General features: G+C 39.1%; 2 protein-coding genes across 3 annotated transcripts in view; both read left to right on the plus strand.

The window, feature by feature from the left end:
* Positions 1-2784, plus strand: part of TMTC1 (transmembrane O-mannosyltransferase targeting cadherins 1) — a 281941-nt gene extending 279157 nt beyond the window's left edge. For both annotated transcript variants that reach the window (XM_063074874.1, XM_063074875.1), the window contains one exon: positions 1408-2784. In XM_063074874.1, coding sequence (XP_062930944.1) covers positions 1408-1548 — 141 coding nt within the window. In that variant the 3' untranslated portion in view covers positions 1549-2784. The remainder of the gene's footprint in view (positions 1-1407) is intronic.
* Positions 2785-10166: 7382 nt separating this feature from the next.
* The window catches only part of OVCH1 (ovochymase 1), a gene marked incomplete at its 5' end in the record, with an annotated part of 73527 nt that continues 56868 nt past the window's right edge, over positions 10167-26825 (plus strand). The window contains 14 exon segments of the mRNA XM_063115698.1: positions 10167-10239; positions 10886-10999; positions 11284-11386; positions 12232-12336; positions 12338-12388; positions 16456-16535; positions 17551-17702; positions 19154-19347; positions 21255-21388; positions 22616-22663; positions 22666-22749; positions 22856-22993; positions 24464-24538; positions 25163-25373. Coding sequence (XP_062971768.1) covers positions 10167-10239; positions 10886-10999; positions 11284-11386; positions 12232-12336; positions 12338-12388; positions 16456-16535; positions 17551-17702; positions 19154-19347; positions 21255-21388; positions 22616-22663; positions 22666-22749; positions 22856-22993; positions 24464-24538; positions 25163-25373 — 1562 coding nt within the window.

The raw sequence follows: 26825 nt of genomic DNA on the forward strand, positions 1-26825 counted from the left end.
AACTGGGAAAGATCCCAAGAGCCATTGGCAGACCACATGAGCTCAGTCTTCATCAACAGCAGCAGCAGCTTACAGGTCCAGCGGTGGCGGTGGCCTCTCGGAGGGTCCAGGGTGCCCTGGCAGCAAAAGCCTCCAGCAGCAGTAGCGGCCTCCCTGTAGCCCCCCGGGGGCAGGGGGCCCTGTGGATTAGAGCCACTCATCCTTTATACTTAAGTCCATAACCCAGGACACCTGGGTGCACATGCACAATTACATTAGTCAATAGCCAAGGAACATCTGGGCACATGTGCATATTTACATCAAATGCTCATCAAGATTCGGAACTTCTGAGGGGCCCTGACCATTTTCCTATATTTTCCCAATGCCATGTCTAATCTTTTGACACGTATTGACTCATTTGGAAGATAGTTAAGCATTCTGTAAATACTATTGCCACATACTATTTTCACTCCAAGAGATACAATTTTAAATTGTGATGGAAATTTAGACAGTCAGTGGCGTTCATCCACATGAAAGATGTAGAATAAGGAAGAGCAAATTTATAATTTCTGGAATGGGGAGAACTCTCACAATCTTGGTTCTGAGACTACAGGACACATCTGAAAGAGGGAGGACCAAAAAAGGCAGATAATACATTTAGTAGCAGAAGAGGCGCTGGAAAAGCTAATAATTGTGACCAATTAGCCACCAATCATCTGGGACCAAGCACACATTGGTTGCTAGTTAAAGAGTCATTAAACAAAAGAGATGGGGGCTGACAGAGGATGGGGGTGGGTGAGACTTCACAGGTCAGTAGAGACTCCCTTCCCTTCTGCACTGAGAGCATCCTGCAGGTGCATATCGCCACACACCTTGGGTAGTGGATAAATTTGACCTCATATTCTTATCAATTCTTTTCATTGTATAAAAACTTATGTTTGCATTAAAGTCTATATTAGGCAAAAGTTGCTTTTATTTTTTAAGTTGAAGATTAGAATAACTCTTGCCACTAGGTAGATACAGTGGATACTGAAACTATTCAATGATTACTCCTGCGGTTTCAAAAACATTCTCTCTCTGTCTCTCCTTTTCTCTCTTAATAATATGAATTTATAACCATGGCTCCATTTGATTACAAATGAAGAACCCATGAGAACACCATGAAACAATAGCCTCACACCCTGCATTAGTACAACCTGTTTTACTACTACTTAACCTTACACTATAATTATTATCCTTCACATTCTCCAGCTGGTCTGGTACTTCAGTGGATTCTGCAAAAGCACCAACTGATAAGGATAAAATTACACCTGCAGACAGGATTTCCATATTGAGAACATTAATGTTACACTGGGTAGAGGGTCGATTTCTTAGACTCCTCCTTCTTTGGGGGAGATCAGAATATAATTGTTCTCTGTTCCCCCACAGGGAAACTACGTGTCTGCAAGGGTTTATTACGAGAGAGCCTTACAGCTGGTTCCAGACAGCAAACTGCTGAAGGAAAATCTTGCCAAATTGGATCGCCTAGAAAAACGATTACAAGAAGTTCGAGAAAAGGATCAGACATAAAGCATTTGACCCAGTCTCATGGGACAATCCTGATGCCTCTGAAAGAGGGGAAAGGGACAGAGGCCTTTCTTCTTTCACATCAGCAGAGGCACAACCGGTGAAGCTCCCTGTCAGTCCAAGTTCGGTGTGGCACAGTCTGGGACATCTGCTGGTAACCCAGTGCTGAAGGACCTACATGTCCGTGAAAGAAGACAGGCAGAGCAAGCAAGGACAAGAAGGTCTGAGAGGAAAGGAAAACAACAACCACACATTTTACAGATTTTTGTTTGGGTTAACTCCAGATTTCCGTTGATATATGTCTGTGCTTTGACAACCTGGAGATCTAATTCCATTTCTTAGTTTAGACTTTTATGTCCCAGAAATATAGAAGCTTGAAATGCTATGAAAGCAGAGCTTCTATTCTTTTGGGGATGAGATATTTCAAAGAGGGGAAAAATCATCCGGGGGAAATTCTACCAAGAGTTGGATCATTTTATTCTCCAAAACCAGAAATGACCATCTAATAGCTTTTGTAAAACCTTCTGGAATATGTGGGGCAAAGGGCTATTAAGTGAGCTTTATCTAATATCTCCTTAAGGATATTACTAGAGCCCTTTTGAGGAGTAAATACCACTCTGAAGCAAGTTTTTCCCATGCCTAATATATTAAAAGGGAAACTTCTGGAATTGTTTAGGGGTATTTTTATCCCTAGGGGAAATTAAGGAGTTTGGTACCCCTAACTCTTTATGGAAATGTTTAAAATTATTTTAATTTTATTACAAGTATTACTAGAGTAGTGGTTCTACTCTAAGATTTCAAAAGTGCATTTAAAATCATAAATGTTCCTGCCTCCAAATATATTGTTATTTTGGTGGAGAAAAAAATAGTATATTCTACATAAAAATATTAAAGATATTAACTGATGGAAATGTCCTACTTTACTATCTTAATGTTCAGACATCATGAGATTTATTTTTTTGAAAAATATATTTAACCATTGAGGAATCTTTACAATAGATCACAGAAATCTTCATAGACTCTAGGCAGAGAGAGAGCTCTATTTATTTGTCTTCATACGCTTAATGAGAATTCTGTGCTTAGAACACTAGTGATTGAAATCCAGAGTTCTTTCTTATTTGTAATTTTGAGAATTTCATGGAGAATGCTTTAAAAATCTAGGGGAAAACGTCTAAATTCATAATTTAAAATATATATATTTATATTTAAAAGATAGGGAAGGCAAAGTTGAACTCATGATTTGACATTTATTTTTAGTGTTATTTATTTCATAACTTATAAAATATCTAATATATACACACTTTTTTCTCTGTATGTTGTGATTCTAATAGCAGCATTCAAAATTGATCATATAAAAATATAAATTTAAAGTACAGAGTAGTTAAGTTTTTAGGAGTCCCTCAAAAAATTTACGTTGACTCACTTGCTAAAGTTAAAGAAATGAGGGATCAGCCTTCAGTGTTGGATGCTAATATATTTCGAAAGTGCAGAAATTGGAACACCTGATTCTAATTTGATCGTCATCATTAAAAACAAAAACCAAACCCTCCAGGCAGTGCTGCTCCAGGTGCTGAGGCAGGTGTCATGCAGACGGAGCAGCCTGAAGGCACATGTAATTCACCTGCTCCAGCAGGACAGGGTAAAAGCCTCTGCTTCTTTCAGCCCAGTATCAGGAAGGAGTACCCCTATGTTATTTTTTTTTTGTCAAGGTAAGTCTAAATAAAAGGAAGAAAAACTTTTTTGGGAAGGGATGTTGGGTGGAATATTTTAAGTGCAGGTGATTACAGAATTTGAATTAGCACGCATCCGTTTGCGTGCATCAGTGATCCAGTAATGTATATATTACCACTATGAACTCTTTCTAATAGTCTTTCAATGTTATATATCATAAATTTATCCAAAATCTTAGTTAAATGTTTCCTTCCTCCTCAAATTATACCCATATGTTTTAAGGCCAAGAAATGTTCTTCAGTATTTTTTGGAAAATAACCACCCCACTCCCAAATTGAAAAACATGAATTCCTAGCTAACAACAATATGTAAGACTTTACCACAACTTGGAGTAATCTGTTACCAGAATTCATGCTTAGAAAGTGAATGGAAAAGACTGAGCCCCAGATGGTGAACAGTTATGCCTTACTTGAAGTGCTGCTGAAGATATGAGAGCACATTTGTTGGAATAATTGAAATGGCAGGTACAGCCTAAAAGTTTCTGAGGGACGAGGGTCATGTGGCCTTCAGGAGGAGATTTGTCTGCCTTCTTTTAGGTGTTATCGTCTCCCTCTCCCCCCATCTCCTGCGTCCCATCCTTCCCGCCCCCCCCCACTCTCTCCTTCTGTCAGCACACACTGGCAGCTCTTTGAACATTCAAAGTAAGCACTGCTTGTTTTGGGGGTTTTGTTTGTTTGTTTTAAAGTCAGCATTGTTTGTTGGATCAGATATTTTTATCCTTTACTGAGTTGTAGCCAATGAAATTGTTCACAGTTGAGATGGTGCCTATATAAGAAAACAAATCACAAGCTATTTTTCAAAGATATTAATTGTATTTTGTAGCCATTTTTATTTGGTCCTTGTGAGATGAGATAATAAATGAAATTCATCCTTATCACAATGAAAACTGAGTGCCAGGCCAGGGAGGGACATCCAGTGTGCCCTTAATGGAAGCCTGGGTGGCATGGGGATTGATAGCACCTTTCTGAAATGCAGGGGCCGAGCTGGCTTCGTGGATGTGCAGTCCTTGCTGTCTCACAGGGCCCTGCACTCAGAAGCACCCGAGATTGGTTGAATGCTCTGCTTGAAATTCTTAACACTCTTTGAACAAGGGGCCGCACAATTTCATTTTGCACCAGGTCCCAGAATTATGTAACAGGTCCTGGGTAGGAAGGGATTGAAGACAAGATGGAAGTTGCTTTCCCCTGGCTGAACATTTGATCCAGGGGTCAGAGTTTCATTTGTGACTGTTTCCCTGAGCAGCATTTGCTGTTTTTTGTCAGCTACGTTTAGAGTTCTTCCTGCGCATCTCTCTCTCATTCACACCTGGTCTAACCTGTCCTTCAGTCCCACCTAGAACCTGTTCTCACCTTCAAAGCCCCCAATAAGTGGCAGTCCTTAACATGTCCTTTGACATAAAAGCCACAAGCATGGCTTTAGAAGCTTATTTTAATCTTACGAATATTCATTCAGGATTGTTAGAAATGATTCAGATGTTTTCAACCTATTAACGGTATTCATGAAACATGGTTCAGTGATATAACAGGTGAGCTAAACCAAAGATGCAAATACCTTGAAAGAAAAGAAACTATATTTTAGGGAATCCTGTGATACATACTTTGGGGATTATTTTGAAGCCTATCACAAAACAGAGAGGATTGTCAGCATGTTAATTCCAAGTCACAGTACTTCACACCCCTCAGCGTAAGATTCTGAAATGTGCAGGAAGTGGTACCTCGTTTGATGCAGTGTTTGCAGTGGTTGTGCAAGTGCTTCTCTGCAACTGCTCACAGCCAGGCGGAGAAAATCCAAACCATCTTATACTAAGCGACCTACAGTAACTGTAACTTGAGGGGAAATAAAAAGCAAATGTGTGGTTTCTTATTGTCTCTGTTAAACATTCCGGGTCCCTCAGATTGAAGAGCCACATCCAGCTGATAGTTGAGATCTGTTCCCTCATACATAGGGGCTCTCAATGCTGGCTGCACTTTAGAATCACCTGGGGACCTTTCAAAATCCCTAACACCTATTGTCCGGCTGCTGATTCTAATATGCAGCTAGGCTAGAGAACCACTGCAGGGCTGACAACTTCAATGGCAGTTTATGACTTTGACAAAAAAAGATGCTTATAATCTTTTGCAAGTTTTACTTTTAAATCTAGACTAAAATGAACCAAAGAATTCTAAAGGATGATGTATGGCACAATTGGTTGGCTGAGGCTCTCCTTCCAAGGTTGACAAACAGGTGGTTGTGTGGGGTGGTTTTGCACTTGTGGCAGCTGGACTATGATTTGGCTTTATGTTTACAGAGTTCTCGGTTCTCAGATGGAGAGGAATTGCCTTGCTGTTTGCATGCAGCAGTCAAGGTGCCCAGTGTATAAAACTGATATTTTTAATGATCCACAGAAGGTGTCCATGGCAGGGAGTTTCTCACTCCATCTATGTCTCTCTTTTGAGCACATGCATGTCAGCTTTTGCTAATTATTTCTTAATTGTACTTGTTAAAATCAGTTTTTTTGGGGGGGAAACTACAAACAAAAAATTTTGCTTTGATTTGTGATAGAGTCAATCCCTTACAATAGTAATCTACTGGGTATTGTAACAACATTCAAAGTAAATGCAGCTAGAGGTGGTTTGTTTCTAATTTTTTTTTCCTGGTTTCCAAATCACATATACTTTGATTTGATTGTATGTTGGTATCTCCCAAATGTAGCAAAACTTAACTGTTTAAATGATATCTTTTGACATGTAAAAAAAAAAAAATACCTGTCAAATCTTGCATTTGTACTGCAGTTGAATAAGGTAAAAGCTTAGAGTGCCGAAAAGCAAGATGGAGAAATATAACTTTTTATTATTATTCTTGAAGTTTTTGATACAAAAGAAAAATATGTTGACTATTTCTTCCAAAAACTGCATTTCCCTCAATATTTTTTGTTTTTAGTAGCCATTTAACTTGAAGAGATAAAATAACCATGATCAAAAGCATGGTTTAATTCCAAAGTGGCACAACAGAATTGATAAAACATTTATAACAATCAGTGGTTCATATTAAAATGTTTGATGTTTATCACCAAGGATCCTCTCAGTGAAAACCTTTAGAACCTGTAACTCGTAAAATCATCACCCACCACAATATATGGTCATTATCTGTTTTTAAGTTTAGATCAGCATTTACTTCCAACTGGAAAGATATTTTTACATCCAGAAATTCAGGAGTTTCTTCACATTCTCTGTGGTGCACATGGTGTGTGTTTGTGTCACGTTTGGCAGTTTCCAACATGTATAGTGTCCTTTTGGAGTTATTTATCTTGAGGCCCACAGGAGGGGTGTACTAGTCCAAGAATCAAGATCTGAGTTCTAGTCTTAGCTCTGCCACTGAGGAGCCACCTCACCCGGGTTAGCTATGTTTCAGTCATGTTTATCACCCATAAAATGACTGGTTAGACTGTTGGTTCCATTAAGCTTTGTGAGCCTCTGCAATGGTTACTCTTGAATCTGGATTGAAAAGCATCCAGGAGATAACTGATAAACGCATCTGATGAAATAATTGAAAAATGTTGCCCTTTGCTTTAATGATTCTTAAATCACTGTAAGAAAACACACAGACAACCCTAAAAGTGGCTGAATTGCCTAAGTACTTTAACATGGCAGAGAACATTATTCTTATTTTACAGTCTGTGTACTTAAAAATTCTTACAGTGATTTTGTTACTTTACTGGGGGAATAAAAGATAAGATAAAACTTCCTGCTAAGGAATTAAACTATCTGTAGAAGCCATGGCTTGCTTTTATATAATGTGGAAATTATTTGATTTGCTGTGACTCACACGGATTCCTCCTTTTGTCAGGGGGAAATGACTTGCGTTGTGTTCTTTGTTCACATTGCTCTGATTTCCTATTTTGATCCGTTGTACATAAATGTAAATTTTTGTTACCTTTGCTGTGCCAGTTAGAAATATATCTCCCATGAAGTATTTCTCCCATTAAGTCTGATTATGTACACTTTGCCTAGGTCTTTCGAAAATAAAATTTATGTAAATGTCTATTTTATATAAAATATGATGAAAATAATTATGTCTGGTTTCAGTCTCTCAAGTACTCCATGGCAGGACCCACCAATATCCACATCACCAGTAGATGTCTGTTTTAAAAACTTTTTAAAGACCGCTTTCCTTCCTTCCCTCATTTATTCGCTCACTGCATGACATTTTTCTGTGTGCTGTCTGCCCTCTCCCCCGTGCGCCACACAACGACTATTTCACTGTTTACCCGTCAGATCTGCTCCCCCATTGCTTAGCAGGTGCCTTCACCTCTTTCTTCACAGATTAAGTGAAAGAGAGAAAACGGGATTCCCTCAATATCCTGCACTCCATCCACAAATTAACTGCCCCTCATTCTAGTCTGTCTTTTCTCTTATTGCCATAATGGAAGGCTCTGGATTTTGCCTCTTGTGGAACTTCGTTCCATCCCTTAACTTCTCTTTCATCTTTTAACTTCTTCCTTTTGCTGGCTTTTGTCAGTTTATTAGTTCTATCTATCTTAAAACACATACACAGATAACTACCATCAAAACCATTAATTTTTTTCCATTTATTTCATTTCATCTCCAACTGCTCCCACGTCTTTTTCTGTCTTTCACAGCCAAATCTCTTGAATAGCAGGTTGCTATTGTCCTACTCTAGTGAAGATACGTCCAAATTAAAGGCAGATTTCCCACATATCACAAGTCCATTCTTGAGTAGTTTTGTCCACTCTCTTCCCTGGAGATCCTTTCTTTTTGTAAAGTTATTTTAAGAAGAAAAAGGAGGATTCTTCCATTTGGGTGCTTCAGTATCACCACAAACTCAAGTCCAACCAGTATCTTAGAAAATTTGAATCTTAAACCAAAGACCTGGCGATTCTGTGTGTAATTTTTACTGAATGGCTCTTTTTCCATTCAATGAAAAGGCATTATTTTGTTAGTCTTGTAAGAAACCAGTGCTCTCTTGGGGACAAGATCTCAGCTGAGGCTGCCAATTTTGAATTCTGGTAACGAGACAGTGCCCAACCACATGGAGACCCCCAGGAGCGAAACCAGGAAACCACGGAACAAACAGCAAAGATGTGTGTACCACATGCAAAGGACTGCATGGGGACAGGGTCTGTGAGCCTCATGGGAAGGTTAGCCACAGTGTGACCAGTAACTTGAGCATTATGGGCTCTACTATTCTTGCAAAGTACATGTTCATTTTTCTCTCATTTCCCTTCTTACTTTGTAAAGGTTTTTTGTGGCTTTAACCTAACCTGTTGCTAAAAAGAAAGAGGGCTTTGGGACCATTTGGGAACTCTGATCTTTCATTGGAGCCAATAGGGTGGTTCCAATGGGAACCCTTGTGAGAGGAGTACAATGAAAGCAACACTCAGGGATGACAGTGGTGAGAGCCATTGGTGGCAGCCTTCATACCTGGAGAGTTCCGGCACAGTACATAAGCCGGAAGGCTCAGCACTTTATTTTCACAGGAGAGCTGCTTACTGAGCCCCTCCCACACTAGACACCCACTCTCCCCTAGACAACCACACTTGAAACCCAGGTGTCATCTGCTCAAGCTATCATCCAAGGTATCATCATTTGGAATAATACTCAGAATAACATGGCGCTGTTCTCAAGAACAATACAGACCAATAGCACTGTGATGATAGAAATGTTCTCTATCTACACTGTCCAATATGGTGGTCACTAGCCACAGGTGGCTTTTGAGCTCTAGGAAAGTAGCTAGTGTGACTGAAGGAAGTAAATTTCTAATTTTAGTTCATTTTAGTTTCAATTCAAATAGCCATATATAACTAATGTCCACCATATTGGTCAGTGTAGTTCAAGAGCTTTTCATTGTTGTGGGACTTGGGACATAAAGATCACAGATACCCCTTCTGGGTTCATGCATGGGACAAGAAAGTTTGAGCTGTGTGTTTCAGGTTTTGGTGCCAATCACATTCTTACGTCTTTTCACCAAAAGGTGTCCACTCACCCTTTATTTTCTGCTCTAGTTACATGAGTCATTGCCCCCACCAATTGTCCCATTTGTACCTGTACCTGCACCTGCATTCTCTCCACCTTGACTTTCTTCTGTTTTCCTGTGCACCTGTCTACCTCCTGCCTGTCTCTTTCAATTTGTTTACCCTCCTACCTCAGGGAGCTTTTGTTACTATTTTACACTGAAGTGAGACAACTGGGCCTGGGGGTTGGTGTCCAGATTAATTTGTATAGAATGGCCACTTAGCCTTGCTTGCCCTAATTTTCTGATAAGATATAAGTCCATTACAAATTCTGCCTTTATAACTCTCTCAACCTCAGGCTAATTTATTACAACATTTATGGGGAAAATGCTGACATCACAATCTCATCAATGAATTAATTTTAATAATTTGAAATGATGGATCCTACAGCTTTGGCCCCTTCTGCTGAAGTTGATGATAAATACTACTGCCACCCAGAAAAGTAATGGCAGCATAAACCTGATCTTTCCTCTTTATTTGAAAACCCTCTAGTGTAAGGGCTTCCACAAATTTCTTAGAAGAAGGGGCAAGTACTACGTTAAGTGTTAAAGAGTCTCGCCTTTCAGAAGTCTGCCCGCCTGTGTCCGGTAAGGGTGACCAGCCTCGTTGCCCCTGGGCTTGGCCCACTCTCCCCGGCGTTCTAGGTCTCCGATGGCCTTTCTCCCCGGTCTGTCGACAGGGGACCTCGGCACACGTGTGAGCTGCCCTCCCGCCGCTGGGACACTTCACGCCTGTCTCAAGGGCCGGATGTCTGGACGCGGCCAGAGAGCTGCAGCGGCTCAGAATGATCGCGAAGAGGGACACCTGCCAGCCGGGCGGGAATAAGGACGCCCCCACTCTCTTCGCCGTTTCCGCGGCCTGCGAGGAAGGAAGACGCACGGGGTCCGGCGCGAGGGGGCCATGGGGGCGCTGGCCGGCGCTGCTGCTCGCCATCCGCCACCCCCGAAGCCTGGGTGAGCCCAGGTGCCGGGCGAGGCCGAGTGCTGGGGAGGGACGCCCTCATTGCTCCTGACCCCAGGATCGCAGGTGTCCTAAACACACCTGGTGGCACTTTGGGGAAAGGGGGAGGGGGAGGTGTACAGGCCCAGATGTTCCCAAAGAAAGGCAGGCCTGGGACAGATTTCCACCTTGAAATTCTTTGCACTGTAGAATTCTAGTTTTTAGGCCCGTCTGCTAACCATGTTTGTGCCAAGCAGCCCTAGGAAACTTAACCAAGTCACTGAAAGCCAAATCTCTCTCTTCCGGGGTACCCATGTTGTTCCCCAGTATCTTTAATAAAACTTAATTCCGTAGTTGCATCCTCTCAGAGTGAACCTCAAATCAGCCACCAGAGGCAAAGCTGACTCTTTCCTGCCCCAGGCTTGTCTTGTTGTGGCAGCTTAGGCTGAAAGGGGCTGGCAAAGGAGTCCCCAGGCAGGTTGTAGTCAACTGGGGTGACTGTGGGACACGCTCAGGAATACACTGAGGAAAGATAGGGGATAGCCTGCAGCTGAGTGATGTCAGAACGTCTGTGCCAGGCCAGGAAAATCTGAACGTGGAGTCTTGATAAAGCCAACTCTTAAATAAGGTGCATTTACACACATATGCTCTTCTGCACAGGACCAAAGTCTGGAACTCGTTCAGTTGACTTGAAAAGTAAAGAAACTGCCCTGGACTCTGTGTTCTTCTCTAGAATTACTAGTTGGAGAAATTCAACAGCTGGTGGACATCCGTGACAGGTCAGTATAACAAAGGCATTGATTTCTTAAAGAGAAAATGGTGAAATATTTTGTTTGAAATATCAAGACCCCGGGGTAATATGTAGTTTTCCCTGATCCCCCTCTACTTTTCTACCATAAAGTTTACCTCAAAAAAGTAAGGGAAATACCTTACTATCCAATTTATGTCTGTATCCAAAGAACATTACATCAGATTAGAGGAATTGATCTTCAAACGTTTCTAAAGGGGATGCCCCTAGGGGGAGATGCATATTAGTAATGTTCATAATTTTCCTCTTGGGCAAGTCTCCCTAAAATTAGGTAAGCATCACTTCTGTGGAGGAAGCTTCATCCAAGACGATTGGGTTGTTACAGCAGTGCATTGCCTGGGTAGCCTGGATGAGTAAGTTGTGGGTTTCTGTTACTTATCAAACCTTGATTCCTGGCTATATGACTGGGAGATATGATGCTCTAAATATCACGCAAGGTTCAATCTCAGTTACTTAACTCTGCCACGTGATCCACCCACCCACTGATCTTCCTGATTCTCAGAAACTTGTCTGTTCCAAGATTTCCTGTGCTTCCTGCCGTACTAAACAGAGACCCCAAAAGATCCCACACATCATCTATATTTCTGGATTTAGTGGTTGGATAAGGGCGGTGGTTACTTACTATAATAAGGTATTAACATCAAATGTTCAATGGATGCTCTAAAGTTTTAATCGTCTGAGCTTAAAAAGCATTAGGAGGAAAAAGTAGTGCAGAAATAACAAATATGAGTGGTCTTCAAAGAGTTCATGAAAAGTTTTGTTATCTTGATTTCATTTTTCCACAAACTTTTTGAAGTACTTCATACTTTACTATTTAAAAGAGGGTATTGATAAGAGGAAAGGAGGGACAGTTCTAGGAAACAACTTTTATGTCTTGTTAAAAACGGTACAGCATGTATAGACGGTGGTTTGTGTACAAAAAGAAAAAGCAACATTGAAATACTTGACTCAGAAAGACAATTGATGCAAGGTGAAAGGGTTCATAAGAATGTAAACATTTCATGACTAAAATTCATGATTTTTTTTTATAGATCCCAAACAGGAAATTATGAAAGTTGGTAGTAATCAATAATAAACACCTCACTTAAGGCTTAAGAAGTGCTTAAAGGTACATTAATTATCACTTTCATTTAAATTGCATGAAACCAAGAAGTCTTTACTGGGGGAAACAACTACTTACTGAAAGTTTTCATTTTAGGAAGCAACTTAAGAGTCTAACTGTGACTGCTGGGGAGTATAACCTCTTTCAAAAGGGTAAGCAAGAAAAGAACATTCCTGTCTTTTTCATCAACAGCCTTGGATATGAGTTCTGATATTTCACTGCTGTATCTAAAACACAAAGTCAAGTTTGGTAAGTAGGCAGAGTTAGAATATCAAAAATGCAATGGAGAGAACTGTTTATTAATTTTATGCAAGTTACCTTTAATTTCTGTTTGCATGTCTGGTAATAAAATAGCTAACTTTGTTCCTTTCTAAAATAATTTTGTTCAGTCTATAAAAAAATAAAAAGTGCAGTACAAGCTGTGAGTACCAGCCACAAGTTATGTATGCTTAACTTACCAATGAGCATTTTAAGTACTGTTGTGTCTTGGCTGGGCTGTATTCTAGACCATACACCTATATTCAGCTCTAACAAAGGACTTTGGGACCTTTGAAAATGTTTAAGACTTTTCCTTTCTGTCATTGCTGTGAACTAGATGTACATTCTATATGCATTCTCTCAGAACAGGTAATCTAAACATTCTAGATACAACACTAAAAAAAATTTTTAAATGCAAGAAAAGGAAGTGTTCAGTGGCCAAAAACAACAAAGAGCACAAATCCAAAGGACTTAGCCAGCTGCTGAAGCAGGCGACTGCTCTTGAGGCATCTGATTGATCTTTAAGGTCCTAGAGATTTACGTGGCCATGCAAGGAGCTGCAGATAACCTGGGACTTTCTGAAAAGTGATGCTTTGCAAGATTGGGGATAAAGGATGGGGGGTGGGGAACAGGAAATATGCCACACAAAGTGAGGGAATAAGGAAATTTACCTGTTTGAATGTTGGCTCTGGATTGACGGTTCTCAGAAGAATTCGTTATTATGAACCAATCCTCATTCAGGTTTGATGCTGGAATTGATATTACCTGTGTGGCCCCAAAACTCCAAGATTTTAGTCTAAAGTGGTTCCAGGTGAGTAATCAGAGGTTCTGGCAGAAGCAAAAGTACATTCTCTCTGAAGAAGAAATGAATTTACTTTTGAACTTTTGAATACATTGAACCCAGCTCCAACGTATTCACACACAAGTAAACAGGCAGAGAAACTTGCCACAGACAGAGTCAGAAGCATTAACAATTAGAGATTACAGATGTCAAAATGAGATACAGAATAGAAAAAAAGCATTTTTTACTTAAGTTTAAATAAGTAAAAGTATATCAGAAAAAAACTAAAGAACAGAATACTATTAGATGGAGGGGAAGACTTGTAGAGGCCAATAAAACATGAAAATATCCAAATATGATTGGAATTGGAAATTCAATAGAAGAGTTATCTACTAGATTAAATTAGATACAGGGAAATCTAAAATAATTGCCCAAAAGAGACAAAGAGGGTAAGAGACTTAGAGAAGATAGATTGAAAGAGTATAGTAAACCTCTAATTTTAGCTTTGAAAGGAATATGGATAATGGAGAAATGCTATAATTTAAGAATGTTGGGCTAGGACTCACAAACCTTTCAAACCCATTGCACAGACTGGGTCACAGACCCCTCACATTCCAGGCTGGATCACCAGACCCCTCACATACAGGTCAGGAGCTAGGTAATTGGGAAAGATCCTGGGAGCTGTTGGCAGAGTTGACAGGTTCATTCCAATGTGAGCTCAGTCCTCAGCTTCCTCAGCCACAGTGTGGCACCAGCAGCGGCAGCAGCATCCCGGGGGGCCTTGCCAGCAACAGCTTGCAGCAACAGCCTCCAGCAACAGTAGTGGCCCCACCCCTACCCCAGGACATCCTGGGGGTGTGGTGGGACTGTGGATCAGAGCCACTCGTCTTTATACTTAAGTCCTATAACCCAGGAACACCTGGGTGCGAGTCAGACAACCCAGAAACACCTGGGTGCACATGCACAATTACATTAGACAATAACCAAGGAACACCTGGGCACACACGCATGTTTACATCAAATGCTTCACAAGATTTTGAACATCTAAGGGACCTTGACCATTTACTTTCACTTTCCCTACAAAGAGAAAGTAGCTGAGGGTTAACCATAAATGAGACACAAATCTTTAGACTTAAGAAGCCCAGTAACTCCAACTATGATACTAGTAGTAATTTTACATGTAGACATGTTGTGCTGAAATGGAGCACACTAAAAACAAAAAGTGGATCTCAAACAAATCTAGAGGTTGGGATACAGATTACCAAAAAAGGAATAATGATTAGACTGGCAGTTGACTTAGCAGTGATGAAAGTCAGAAGACAGTAGAATAAGATCATCAGAAGTACTGAGAATTTCCTACTTCTAGTCAAATAGGAGGGCAGGAAGAAAATACTGAAACTAAAACAAGAATTATATATCAAAGGAACTATTGCCCCATTTTTCTTCTCTTTGTAGGAAAACTCTATGAAGTGCTGTCTATGCTATGTCAGTTTCCTCTCTTCAGTTCTCATAATTGGATGTGTTATGCTTGAGATGTCTGTTAGACATCCAAGTCAATCAGACTTTCACTCCCACCAGCCCACCAAATTTGCTTTTGTCACAGTCACTAATGACCTCTGTGTTGCTAAATTCAAAGGTAAAACTCTCAATTCTCATTTTTCTTGTTAGGAGTTTTTAGCAGAGTAGCCCATACCCTCTTCCTGGAAATATTTTTTTCATGTGAATTGCAGGAGTCCCTTGATTTTCCTCCTACCAAATTTATACCCTTTCTCAGTTTTCCATGATGATTCCTCCTTTTCTGATTGACCTCTTATTGTTGGAGTGTCCCAGGGTTCAGCCCTGATCCCCCTCTTCTCAATCTGTGCTCATTGCCTTAATGATCTCATTCATGATCCAGGCCTTAAACCTGGATCTTCCTGGAGACTTCTCCAAATTTTATAGATGTATATAGCCCAGGTTTCTTTATATTACGTATGCTTCTGGAATTAATGAGACTCAGATGACCAGTAGGCAGTTGGCTATATATCTGGATGACTAATGGGCATCTCAAACAATGTTTAAAGCAGAATCCCAATTATCCCTACCTCCCACATATGCTCTACCCATAGCCTTCTTTATCTCAACTAATGACAACTTCCATCCTGGAAGTTATTTGAGCTAAAAACTTTTGACTTATCCTTTATTCTTCTTTCTATGACACTTTACATCCAATGCATCAGAAAATCTAGTTGCTTCTGCCTTGCCTGATTTATTCTTACCATCTTGTTCCATTGTACCATTGTTTCTTGCCTGGGTTAGTTTTGATAGTCTCTTAAATCATCTTTAGCTGCTGCTTCTGCATTCCAAATGTTTATTATTAACCCAGCAGCCAGAATCTTAATTTTTAAGAATGTAAGTCAGATGATGTCATTCTGTTTGAATCACTTCAGTCATTCCCTATCAGTGTTCTTACTTCTGACATCTCCTCCTTCCCAGCTCTACCTCTGACCTCTTTATTTTTCATTAAACTTCCTTTTGTTTAATCTGCTCCAGTCATCCTGGCCTCCCCAATGTTCCCCAAACACATATGGCATGATCCTGCTGCAAGGAATTTCTATTCTGTTTCTTCATCAAATTCTTTCCACCCTGATAACTGCATAATTTCTTCCCTCAGCTTCTTCAAGACTTTGCTCAAATGTCACATGTTCAATGAGACTTGCCATAACCATCATATTTTAAACTACATCTCCCTAATTCCCAAAATTCTTGTCTCCTTTGCCCTATTCTGATTTTTCCAGAGCATGAATTACTTAACTAAACAATATATTACATCTATTGTTTGTATCCCCACCACCAATCATGCACACACATACATACTCATGTATAAGCTCCCTAGGGCAGAGATTTGTTTTCCTGCTTTTATTGAGACCTAAAAGAGTGCTTGCTCCACAGTAATGCTCAATAACTATTGAATGGGAAAACTATCTTTTTAAAACAAGAGCATACCCTAAAATGTTAGCAGTTTGGGAGGGTGGGGGGGGGGCGGTCATGGTAGTATGCAAAACAATGGGTTATGTTTTTTCTTGTTTCACTTTTTTTTTTGCATTTTTCTAAATTTCTAAGAAAATGAAAAAGTTTTATATGAGGGGGAAAACTTAAAAACCTGTCACTTTACATTTAGGAAGAAAATGTAGAAGCCATGAAAAGAAGCAGCGGTCACTTTTCCAAATATATTCAACCACTGGGTGTCTATCCATGAACCTCATGACTTTTTTGTTGTTTTTTCAGGAACTGCCATTCAGCCAATGTCTTCCTCATAGAGATGGTAAATTCGAAGTGGGGCTTCTTTGCAAGGCCAGTGGATGGGGCACGTTTTCAGAGAGTAAGAGGCATCACAAAGTACCTAATACTTCTTCCAGGTCTCTGCCTGCCCAGCGGAAGCAGAAATAATTTTGTTGACCTTGAGTAACACACTTTTTTTTTCTTCCTAATTTCTGTCCCAGTGAATATTTATGGTTATCTTCACCACAGAAAAGTCTTATACTGTTTGTTAAGGCTATTCATGTAATTCCTGCTGCTGCTGCTGCCATTTTGGTTAGATATGTCAGATAAAGAAACTGGAGGTAACTATGATAGATGAGGGAAAACATAAAAGGATAATCAGGAAATATTAACAATAGTTAAGCTCCCTTATCTTTAATATGTTGCCTTTTTTTTTTTTTTTTTTTTTTTTTTGTCAAACTGTTGAAAGTAGAAGGGTGATTACCAGGGATTTGGGAGATAGGAGAATGGAGAGATGTTGGTAAAAAGGTATAAACTTGCAGTTATAAGATGAATACATTCTGGAGATTTAACGTGCACTATGTTGACTACAGTTGATAATAATGTATACTTGAAATTTGTTGAGAGTAGTTCTAAGCATTTTCATCACAAAAGGAGATAACTATGTGAGGTGATTGTTAATTAGCTTGATTGTGGTAATAATTGCACAGTGTATACATATATCAAAACATTACATTTTATGCCTTGAATATATATAATTTTTATTTGTCAGTTACACCTCAATAAAGCTTAAAAATACATTGTGATTTTTTAAAATAATTTGACAACGCATTGCTTTATTGACTAAAGTTTTCCTCTTGGGGAAGCATTTAAGCATATAGTAACAGAAGCCACAACAGCATAATTCTCTGTGTTCCCTTAAAAATATGACTTTATAAAAAATGTCCTTCAATCACATATCTGATTTTAGAAATGAATATAATTCACATCTAAAAAACAATGACTTTTGCATTTGGTTAAAAATCTGTTTGAAGTAGTTTTAAACTTGTAGGCTTCTTATTAATTTGTTTCAGTGAGGGCAACTATTGACTAACTTATCAGCCCTTTCTCTACAGAATCAGAACATTAAAATGTCCTACAGAAAGTGGAACTTCCCACCATGGATGACAGAACACGTAATGCAGTGCTCAGGGGTATGAACCTTCCTCCCCTGGGAAGGACACTGCCGTGTGCTAGTTTTCCTGATGGGGGAAAGGAAGTCTGCCAGGTACAGAAGTATACACCAGCCCAGTTATTCAGCAACATGTGGATAAAAGTGGATTCTGCCTTTTTCCATGAGCTTCTTTTGGGGAGTTACTGCTTTGAAATTCCCTTTTTCCTCATCTTTCCATTTGTCTTCTACATGAAAAGCTTACTTGACCTGAGCTAAGAAAATTTTCCCTATACCTGTGCCCATTCCTACCCCTACACCTCTTTTATTTTGGCAGGTTGGGGGCATGGGTTAGTTTCAACACATCCACCTAATGGGATCAAGCAAGAGGACCATTTTGACAGTCTAATTAGGTCCAGCTATGAATTATTTTTCATTCTGCTTTTGGTTAAGCATTGTGAATTTTTTTTTCCCTTTAGTGCAGGATATGTTTGCACAAAGTTGATCAAAGACCCATGCCTTTAATAACTGTTGGGTAAAAGATGTGAATGACAACAACCACCCAAGACTGGCACAAGTTCACAAAGAAGACCAACCTTTACAATATATGAAGAGAGGAAAGGGAGACCAATTTCCAAAAGACATGCATTTTAAGCTTTAGATAGATCTTCTGAGTACTTTTTTTTTTTTTTTTTTTTTAAGGTGGAGTAGCAGAGAGTCGCTTTTCTTTGTCAGAAAGCAGCTTAAAACTGTTGTGGGAAGCTCCCTGAAATTTTCTGTAGGAAAATTAAGTTTTTCTTCAAGGGGGTGACAGGAGGAGTTTGGGAGGGAGGAGATAGAAACTTCCAGTTATGCCACTTTCTAGATGGGAACACAGGTAGGCTAAAGACGTTTTGTCCTATCTACATCTATTATAAGCAATGCTTTTCTGGATGAAGTCCTCAAAAAACAATACTGCATCTTTTGAAGAGAATGTAATCTGACACAAGATTATCCAAAACATGTCCTCAAAGTACCATAAATTCTGAAATGTTATTGGAGACAGGATCCTAAGATCTTGGGGTTTTTATTCTCTAGCATGAAAGTCAATGTGGTCCTTTATATAAACCCCCTGGGACAAAAATAGGTTTCTCAGGCTTTGTTTTTAAAACCTTGAGCCCTTGCATGACCTTTATGGCTCTATTCACTATGCTTGGGAGATGTCCTAGTCTTTCCCAGCAATACCAGGTGACAAACTACAGTAGGAGCACACATCTGTAACCATCACCTCCCACTTCATACATTGAATTTTGGAATGTACATGGTAGTTCCAAAAAAAGAAAAATGAAGTGTTAGACTGACAAGGTGACAGGCAGTATGTACAAGGAAATTACATCTGGGTGAGAAGATTGTGCCTTGAAACTAACAATGAGGAAACAACAAAATAGATAAGAAAAATGTTGATGGACAATGACTGGACTTCTATGCCTCTACCTTGTTTCACTTTGAGATGACTATTGGTGTTGTAGAACTGATAAAATATTTTAACCTGTGAATATTTAAGTTTTCTCTCTCATTTACTATGAAAGGGGGCCTCTGGAGTACCGCTGACTTGTAGAAGAGGTGGTGGAATGTGGACTCTTGCTGGGATAACTTCCTGGGTGGCTGGTTGTGCTGGAGATCCTGCCCCTCTCAGAAATAACCATAGAAGAGCATCACCCGATATTTTCTCCAAGGTGTCTGAGTTCATGGATTTTATCACTCAGAACATGATCACAGGTGGGTGAATTCTACCTTCATTTCATTCTAAGGCAAAAATGAATCATACATTCAGTAGTGTGAAGTTTGATCGTTTCTGCCAGTTGCCTGGGGGTACGAATATAAACTCTCCCTTGAAGAACTCTGTCAGTTGAGGTCTATAGGAATTATAAAACTCTATTGCAAGATGCATTCTGATTTTTTAGAATATGAAAAGATGTGTGTTTTAGAAATCAATTGCATAGTTAAGTGACTTCTCCAGCATGCTTAGCAGCCTTGGATAGTGAAAGGGTTTTATAAATTCCAGATGGAGCTATTTAGGTAATGGAAAGGGAGAAAAATAATGTAAAGAAGGAGCAGGGAGTTACGCAATTCCTCCCATCCTCTTCTTAGTCAGGGAGGTGATAGCTAGACTCTCAAATGACGGAGAGATGGCACCCAGATTGCCCTCCTACCTCCCGTGCCCACAGGAGACCTTGCATGTCTCGGAGCCTATGTTCTAGTGCCTAGCATGTAGTGGATGCTCAGCTGCTACTTGAATGAGGAAACCAGAAATTAATTTTGGCATTCCCCTCTCACTTAGCATGATTAGACCTCAGAATCCTTTTAAATACAGCAATCACTAACAGTAAATCAAGGTTGGCATATGATTTGAAACCTACTTTCTATCTCTGAGTTAGAGATTTTTGAAGCAGAAAATAATTTGAAAACAAGATAAAGTACAGGCCTTTGAAGTTGCAAAATCTAAACTAGTTCTTATTATATAAGAGATGGGATGAATCTTTTAATATCAATGCAGGTTTTCCCATTTGGAAAAGCAGAGTAATTTCTCTCCTGCCTGCTACTCTGGGATATAATGAGTCTCAAAAGGATGATGGAAACGGAGTGCTCTTTCAATTGAAGTGCTTAGAAAACTGAGCTTTATACTATTTTAGGCAGCTTATTGCTTTTTAAATTGAAGTGCTTAAAAAGTGATTTTAATATTTTAGGCAGCCTGTTTTTATGTCTATATTCAGGATGATGGACTTGAATAGAAAAAGACTAAAGCAAAGAGTTTCTGGTTAAGGAGGAGCTGTTTGGTTAAAAAATATATATATTAGTGTTTGGTTTTGGGAAACTGGACTTAAAGGAGTTGATAACTCCTGCAGTCCTGAACACTTGTTTCTTAGAGGGCAGGAGGGCTGTTAACAAGTCTATGGTTGTTGATAAAAAGTTATGAATTTTGGAAAGAAGTTAATTCTGACATATTATATTCTCTTTGCATTCATCTGAATGCAAGGCATGGATGAAATTAGGATTTATGGTCCCTTGGGATTTCTTTTCATGAATAATAATATGAATTCATGTAGGAAAATAAAGGTAAAAGATTGTGTATTAAATTATGTATGACCACTTTCAAAATGTCTAGATATGTTTCTAACGGTGTTGGTGAAAGGGCACAGCTGACCTTACTGTGAGTTAGAGAAATGACACTGCAACCCCCGGGACCATGACTTAGGATGACCTTGGAGAATGTGGCTCATATATGGTACAGTCAATCCACAATTCATAAGAATTTATAATACATAATTCAACTTCTGGGTGAATATTATGAATTTTAATTAGACTAATAATAGTTTAGAGAGATAAATCTTAGATTTCTTCACTTTATAGACCAGAATTTTATTTTATAACTATTCATTTTATAACTAAGTGAAATGTAAAGGATTGTTTCTGACCATTCCCTGACTAATACTCATCTATTTTGATAAATATTAGCAATTTGCACAGAAACAATTTTTTAGCACGCAAAGAATTTACATTGCCTTTTATCTTCTAATATCCTGTAAAATTTTATTATCAGTGGGTATGAGCTAAAGCACCGATATTAGATCTTACTTGTCAAACTTGACTCAGCCATTTATTATATTTCTCCATCCTTCCCTACTCCAGCTCATGTATCTTGAAAATAATGGTACCAGAAGATAAAATTATCCTGATAAAATTTACAAGCTCAGACATAGAAAATCAAGTTGGATGTAATCATGATGATGTATCTTTACAATCAAGCAATGGCATGCTTATTTGTGAGTAGGTTACATTTATTTTTATTTATCATTTTAGAATATCTAAAAGACCAAAGATGTGCTGAAGGATATGAGATGAGGTTTCTGCACATGGGGCAATCACTCTGTCTTACATTCTATGCCCTGGAAGGGGAGGAGGTGAGGAGGCGGTAAGCATGGAAGCAGTACACTGGTCGCTCTCTTCACTGCTTTTTGTACTAAATATCACATTCCTGTCTCAAGTTTAATAACACTTTTGAAAGAAACTGTCACAGTTGTCAGAAAACTTGCTTTTGAGGCAATGTTTATTTTTTCATTTTTATCACAAAAGAAGGTGCACGTTTGCCAGATTTGGTAAATACAGATGAGCGAAAGGAAGAAACTGTAAAGCGTTCACAACCTACCACCTAGAGATGACCACTGCGAGCATCTTGACGCACATGCACTTGCACACACACTTGAACTTTACATTGTTTTAAAATTTACTGTTTTCTCATGACACAATAGTTTATTTCAAGTTATTAAGTTTATTTTATTGGATACCTCTTCTAAACTACATAAACATAATTGATAGTTTTATTTTAGTTGAAATATTGTATGTTAAGCACGATAGGTCTCCACAGCTGGTAGAGACCTTGATCTCTAGGTCTCCCTCAGGCTGCTTGGTTCTGGAGATAAATGTCTTCACAAACATGTGACAGGATGCTAGAAACAAAGTATTGTGCTGGAGGTTATAATATGAGTATTTATTGACTAAATGATTTAATCCTCAGAACAGCTGTTTACCCAGTGATCATTCTTTCCACCAATCATTCGTTAAAAATCAACTATGTGTGGGATATCGTATCATGTACAGGACATTAGGGAGAGAAAACAGACTCTGCCCAAATGAGCTTGTAGTTTGGCCAGGTAACTAAAGGTGTATCACAAAGTAGGAAATGACCTAGAATAAGGAATGTGCTGTGGCGATTGAAAAATGTAGCTCTTTTTTCCAGGGGGTGTTTAATGGTAGAACTCAACTTTGAGTTAAGCCCTAAGGGATCAGTAGAATTTGGACATGTAAGACTAGGGGTGAGAACATGAGTGGAATAGCAATGTCACAGAGAATGTGGGATGATTAAGGAGACCCTAAGTAGTTTGTGTTTAGAACAGAGAGCTCATGGAAGATCATATTAGAAAAACAAATATTTGGTGTATAAGTTTCCACCACACTTTAATAATGTTATCTCAATTTCTTCTCCTTATAAGGTAAGGTCTGTGGAGCTATGTCACCCTCACCATTGTTGATGGAGACCAGTGGGCTACAGTTCCATTTGTTTCTGGTACAGAAAATAGTGGCAGCAGCTTTGAGCTTACCTTTACTGCTACACAGAACTCAGAAGCAGGGAAGTATTTCAGGTATCTAATTCCCTGCAGTTTTCTTTGATGTGGGGATGAGGAGGAGCAAATGCCTTCGGCCATTCCGTTTGTATTTTCCCAACACTGGCACAGGCTCAGGTTGCGGGAATGTGGCTGTATTGGTAGGAAGAGGAACAGTTCACGCTGCCGATTATACTGACTTGTATCCCAGGGATGCAAAGTGTCATTGGTTCATTCACGCTCCACAGCAACATGTTGTAAAGGAAAGCAGCTAAGGAATCTCTCTCCTTCACAGAGAAGTTACATTAGTTAGGCAGAACTTACTTCATCTAGATGAAGTCGCCATTGTGACTCATGCAGGGGTCAAGGGAAAACTTCCAGTTCAACCCCCAAAGGTTCTCTGAATAATTAATTAATAAGCAGAGATTAATATGAAAAGGCATAACAAATTATATTATTTAACGTGCTGGGTGGGAGAGGGAAATGCACAGGAGAATCATATGAGACTAGTTCTCCAATTTTCCAGTGGCATACAGAGCTTATATACCCTCTTCATAGGAAAGGAAAAATGGGGGTGTAGTAGTAAATGATTCTTGGGGGGACGCATTAGGCCTGGAGAAAATGCGATGGCCTGGGACAAAGTCTATTTAGTCAGCAGAGCAATGACTGGTAAATGATTCTCTTTAAAATACTGAATGAGACTGAAATAGAAGACAATGGTCCGTGACAAAGGCTTGTCTGGATGTGTTGACAGACTTTAGTTTTTCTTCCTGTGATGTAAGTTAATGAAAATTCAGGGAAATTACCAGAGGTAATTGTCTTCTTCTCTGGTGGGTCCAGACTTTAGGCAGATAAGGGAGCAGCAGCTTCATCTGCTTCTTTATTCCTTCATGTCAAAACACCGTATTCTGGGGTCACAGCTTTCTGCACCACAACACTAGGAACTCCTTTCTGCCATTCTTTTACTCCAAAAAAGGATCTATATGTGTGATTCTAAAGATTTAAGTGGTTTAATAGTGTATAAAATGAAAAGTTAGGCTCCTTCTCATCAGACTCCCATCCTACCCCCTAGAGGCAAACACTGGTAAGTTACTGTGGTCTCCTCGGGAGAGGTATTCTGACTATTTACTAACATATATATACTTAACGTTGCTTGGCAATGACTTGTCCACTGAAAAAGATCTCAAAGATCTTTCCAGATGAGCCCACAGAGCTCTTTTTAATGACCACGTGAAATACTGTGTGATATTTCATAATTTATTAAGCCAGTTCCCTGTTAAGATGTTTAGTGAGTTTCCAGTCTTTGCTCATACCAGGATGCTGCCATGAACATTCCTGGGTCACTGCTCTTGGACACATATGGATATGTATACTTCCCATAAGTGAATAAGAATAGGATTTGAATGGTACCTTATGGAATATCTTTTTAGGTGGAAGAATAGGATCCTAGTTAAAAAAAAAAAAAAAAGACTAAGATTGAGAAAAGATGGCCATAGGTATAGCATATGTATAGGTATATCCTGAAGCCAAGGAAGGAAGAAGTGCTTAAAAGAGCCAGACGCAACAGGGATATTAAGAGAGAAAAGAAATCACACCTATGGGATCTGACATACAGCATGTGATGGTAGTGGTAGTGAGATCAGTTGAGTGGTTTTATGATTGACCAGGGTAAGCAAGTAGGGTCAGTTAGTGTAGAAACTAAATATTTCTAATTAAAAAAGTAATTTTCTTTTGTAGATGCTTTAAATAAAATTGGGGCAACATCATCTACCAAAACCAATGCTGTACCTACTGCAAAAGCTATTCAGTACGGTGAGTTAATGGCCTCATTGTCTGTCTAATTTTATTTCTTTATTAACTAGATGTCTCTTTTGGAAATCCTCATTCTGTGTTTGCTATAACTCCACAGTGAAGAACAATGAGACTTATATTTAGGTTCTTGAAACTTCCAGAATCCTATTTTGGTTTAAAGATAAAAGAACAGCATTTAGATGTGTGAGCAAATTTGACATGTTTGAAGATTGGTAAATGGTTTTATACAGTGAGAACAAGAGGTAAAAAAAAAAAAAAAAGGATATATAATGAAGAATCTTGTATATTCTACTAACAGATCTGAAATTTTCCTACTGGAATGTAAATTCCACAAGGGCCAGTATTTTTGTCTCTCCTTTCACTGATATATCATCAATATCTAGAACAGTACCTGGTAGATAGCAAGCACTAAATATATATTTATTAAATGAATAAGTGTTATTCTTTAGGCCAGTACCTAATATCCTGATTGTCTAACAGAGTCCCCTGGGCAGGCTTTTTAAATCAGATTCCTCAGAGATGGGTCTCAGTAGTCAATATCTTTATAAAGCCCATCTGGTGTTTGGGAGTTACTACTATCGACTATGGCTGGCCATTGAAAGAGTGTATTCTTAATTATTTCAGCTGGTTGGGTCATTGACTTCATCTTCTTTGCTGTAGACATCTGTGGCATCCCTCCGTTTAGTCTCCAGTGGCTTTTCAGAAGAATTGCAGGAGGGGATGAAGCCTACCCCTACTGTTGGCCATGGCAGGTGGGTTGGAGGTTTCTGGGCAATCACCAATGTGGAGGTGCCATCATCAACCCAATCTTGATTCTTACTGCAGCTCCCTGTGTGCAATCATGAGTGAGACTGATATTTTACTAATCTATTTAGCATGTATATTTATAGGCAATGCGTAGGACAAAAGTCTGATTGTCTAGCTACTAAGATCATACAGGCTAATTCTAAAGTGAGTATCTTTCTTTTTAGTATTTCTTCTCCATAGCCATTGAGCCTATATTTAAAAAACGTCAGGGAGGAAAAAATTAATCAAATCTTGATGCTCATCCCATTTATGGAAAGCTCTGATTGTTATGTTGAGGCAAAGTCTACTTCCCTACAGTAGAAATCTGTTGGTCTAAATTTACTATAGTTCCAGAAAAGAACTAAGTCCATTTCACATAACAGTTCTTTCTATGTTGACTCTTCTCACATTTCCCTTCAGTTTAATCTTTAAGCTATGTGCTCACAGTTCTACTGTTGGTTGTTAGTAATTCCAGATGCACCCTGGATTGGATTAGGATTGTTCTTCCTGCCCAGCCCGGGCAAGTGCATGACAACCAGAGAGGTGCCCCTCTGGAGAGGCCCAAGACCCATGGCGACAACTTGCCCTGAGGTGCCAACACAACTGAGCAGGTAGGCCTCACTGCTGCCAGACCCCCCCCACAGCCCAGGCAAGTAGGCATCGACCAGAGAAGCCCACACAGGCACTGAGGCAGCCATGCTAAATTGGCAGTCCTGACAAGATCCTAGCCAGACAAACAATTATACATCATACCAAAACCTGTGGGATACTGCAAAAGCAGTACTAAGGGGGAAATTTACTGCATTAAATGCTTACTTCAGAAGAATGGAAAGATGGCAAGTAAACAACCTAACACTTCACCTTAAAGAACTAGAAAAACAAGAACAATTCAAACCCAAAGTTAGCAGACAGAAAGAAATCATTAGTATCAGAGCAGAACTTAATGAAATTGAAACCCAAAAAATGATACAAAAGATCAATGAATCAAAAAGTTGGTTTTTTGAAAAGATAAATAAAATTGACAAACCATTAGCATGGCTAACTAAAAAAAGAAGAGAGAAGACCCAAATAACAAAAATTAGAAATGAAAAAGCTGATATTATAACTAATACCTCAGAAATACAAGAAATCATTAATGACTACTATAAACAACTCTATGCCAACAAATTTGAAAATCTGGAGGAAATGGATAAATTTCTGGACACACACAAACTACCAAAACTGAGCCAATATGATATAAAAAATCTGAACAGACCAATAACAATAAAAGAGATTGAAGCTGTTATCAGAAGGCTCCTAACAAAGAAAAACCCAGGACCAGATGGGTTCACAGCAGAATTCTATCAAACATTCAAAGAGGAATTGACACCAATTCTCTACAAAATATTCCAAAAGATTGAAACAAAGGCAGTTCTCTCAAACTCATTCTATGAAGCAAGCATCACCCTGATACCAAAACCATATAAAGATACAACAAAAAAAGAAAACTACAGGCCATACC

This window comes from Cynocephalus volans, chromosome 12 (genome assembly GCF_027409185.1).
Source record: "Cynocephalus volans isolate mCynVol1 chromosome 12, mCynVol1.pri, whole genome shotgun sequence".
NCBI classification, from domain to species: Eukaryota; Metazoa; Chordata; class Mammalia; order Dermoptera; family Cynocephalidae; genus Cynocephalus; species Cynocephalus volans.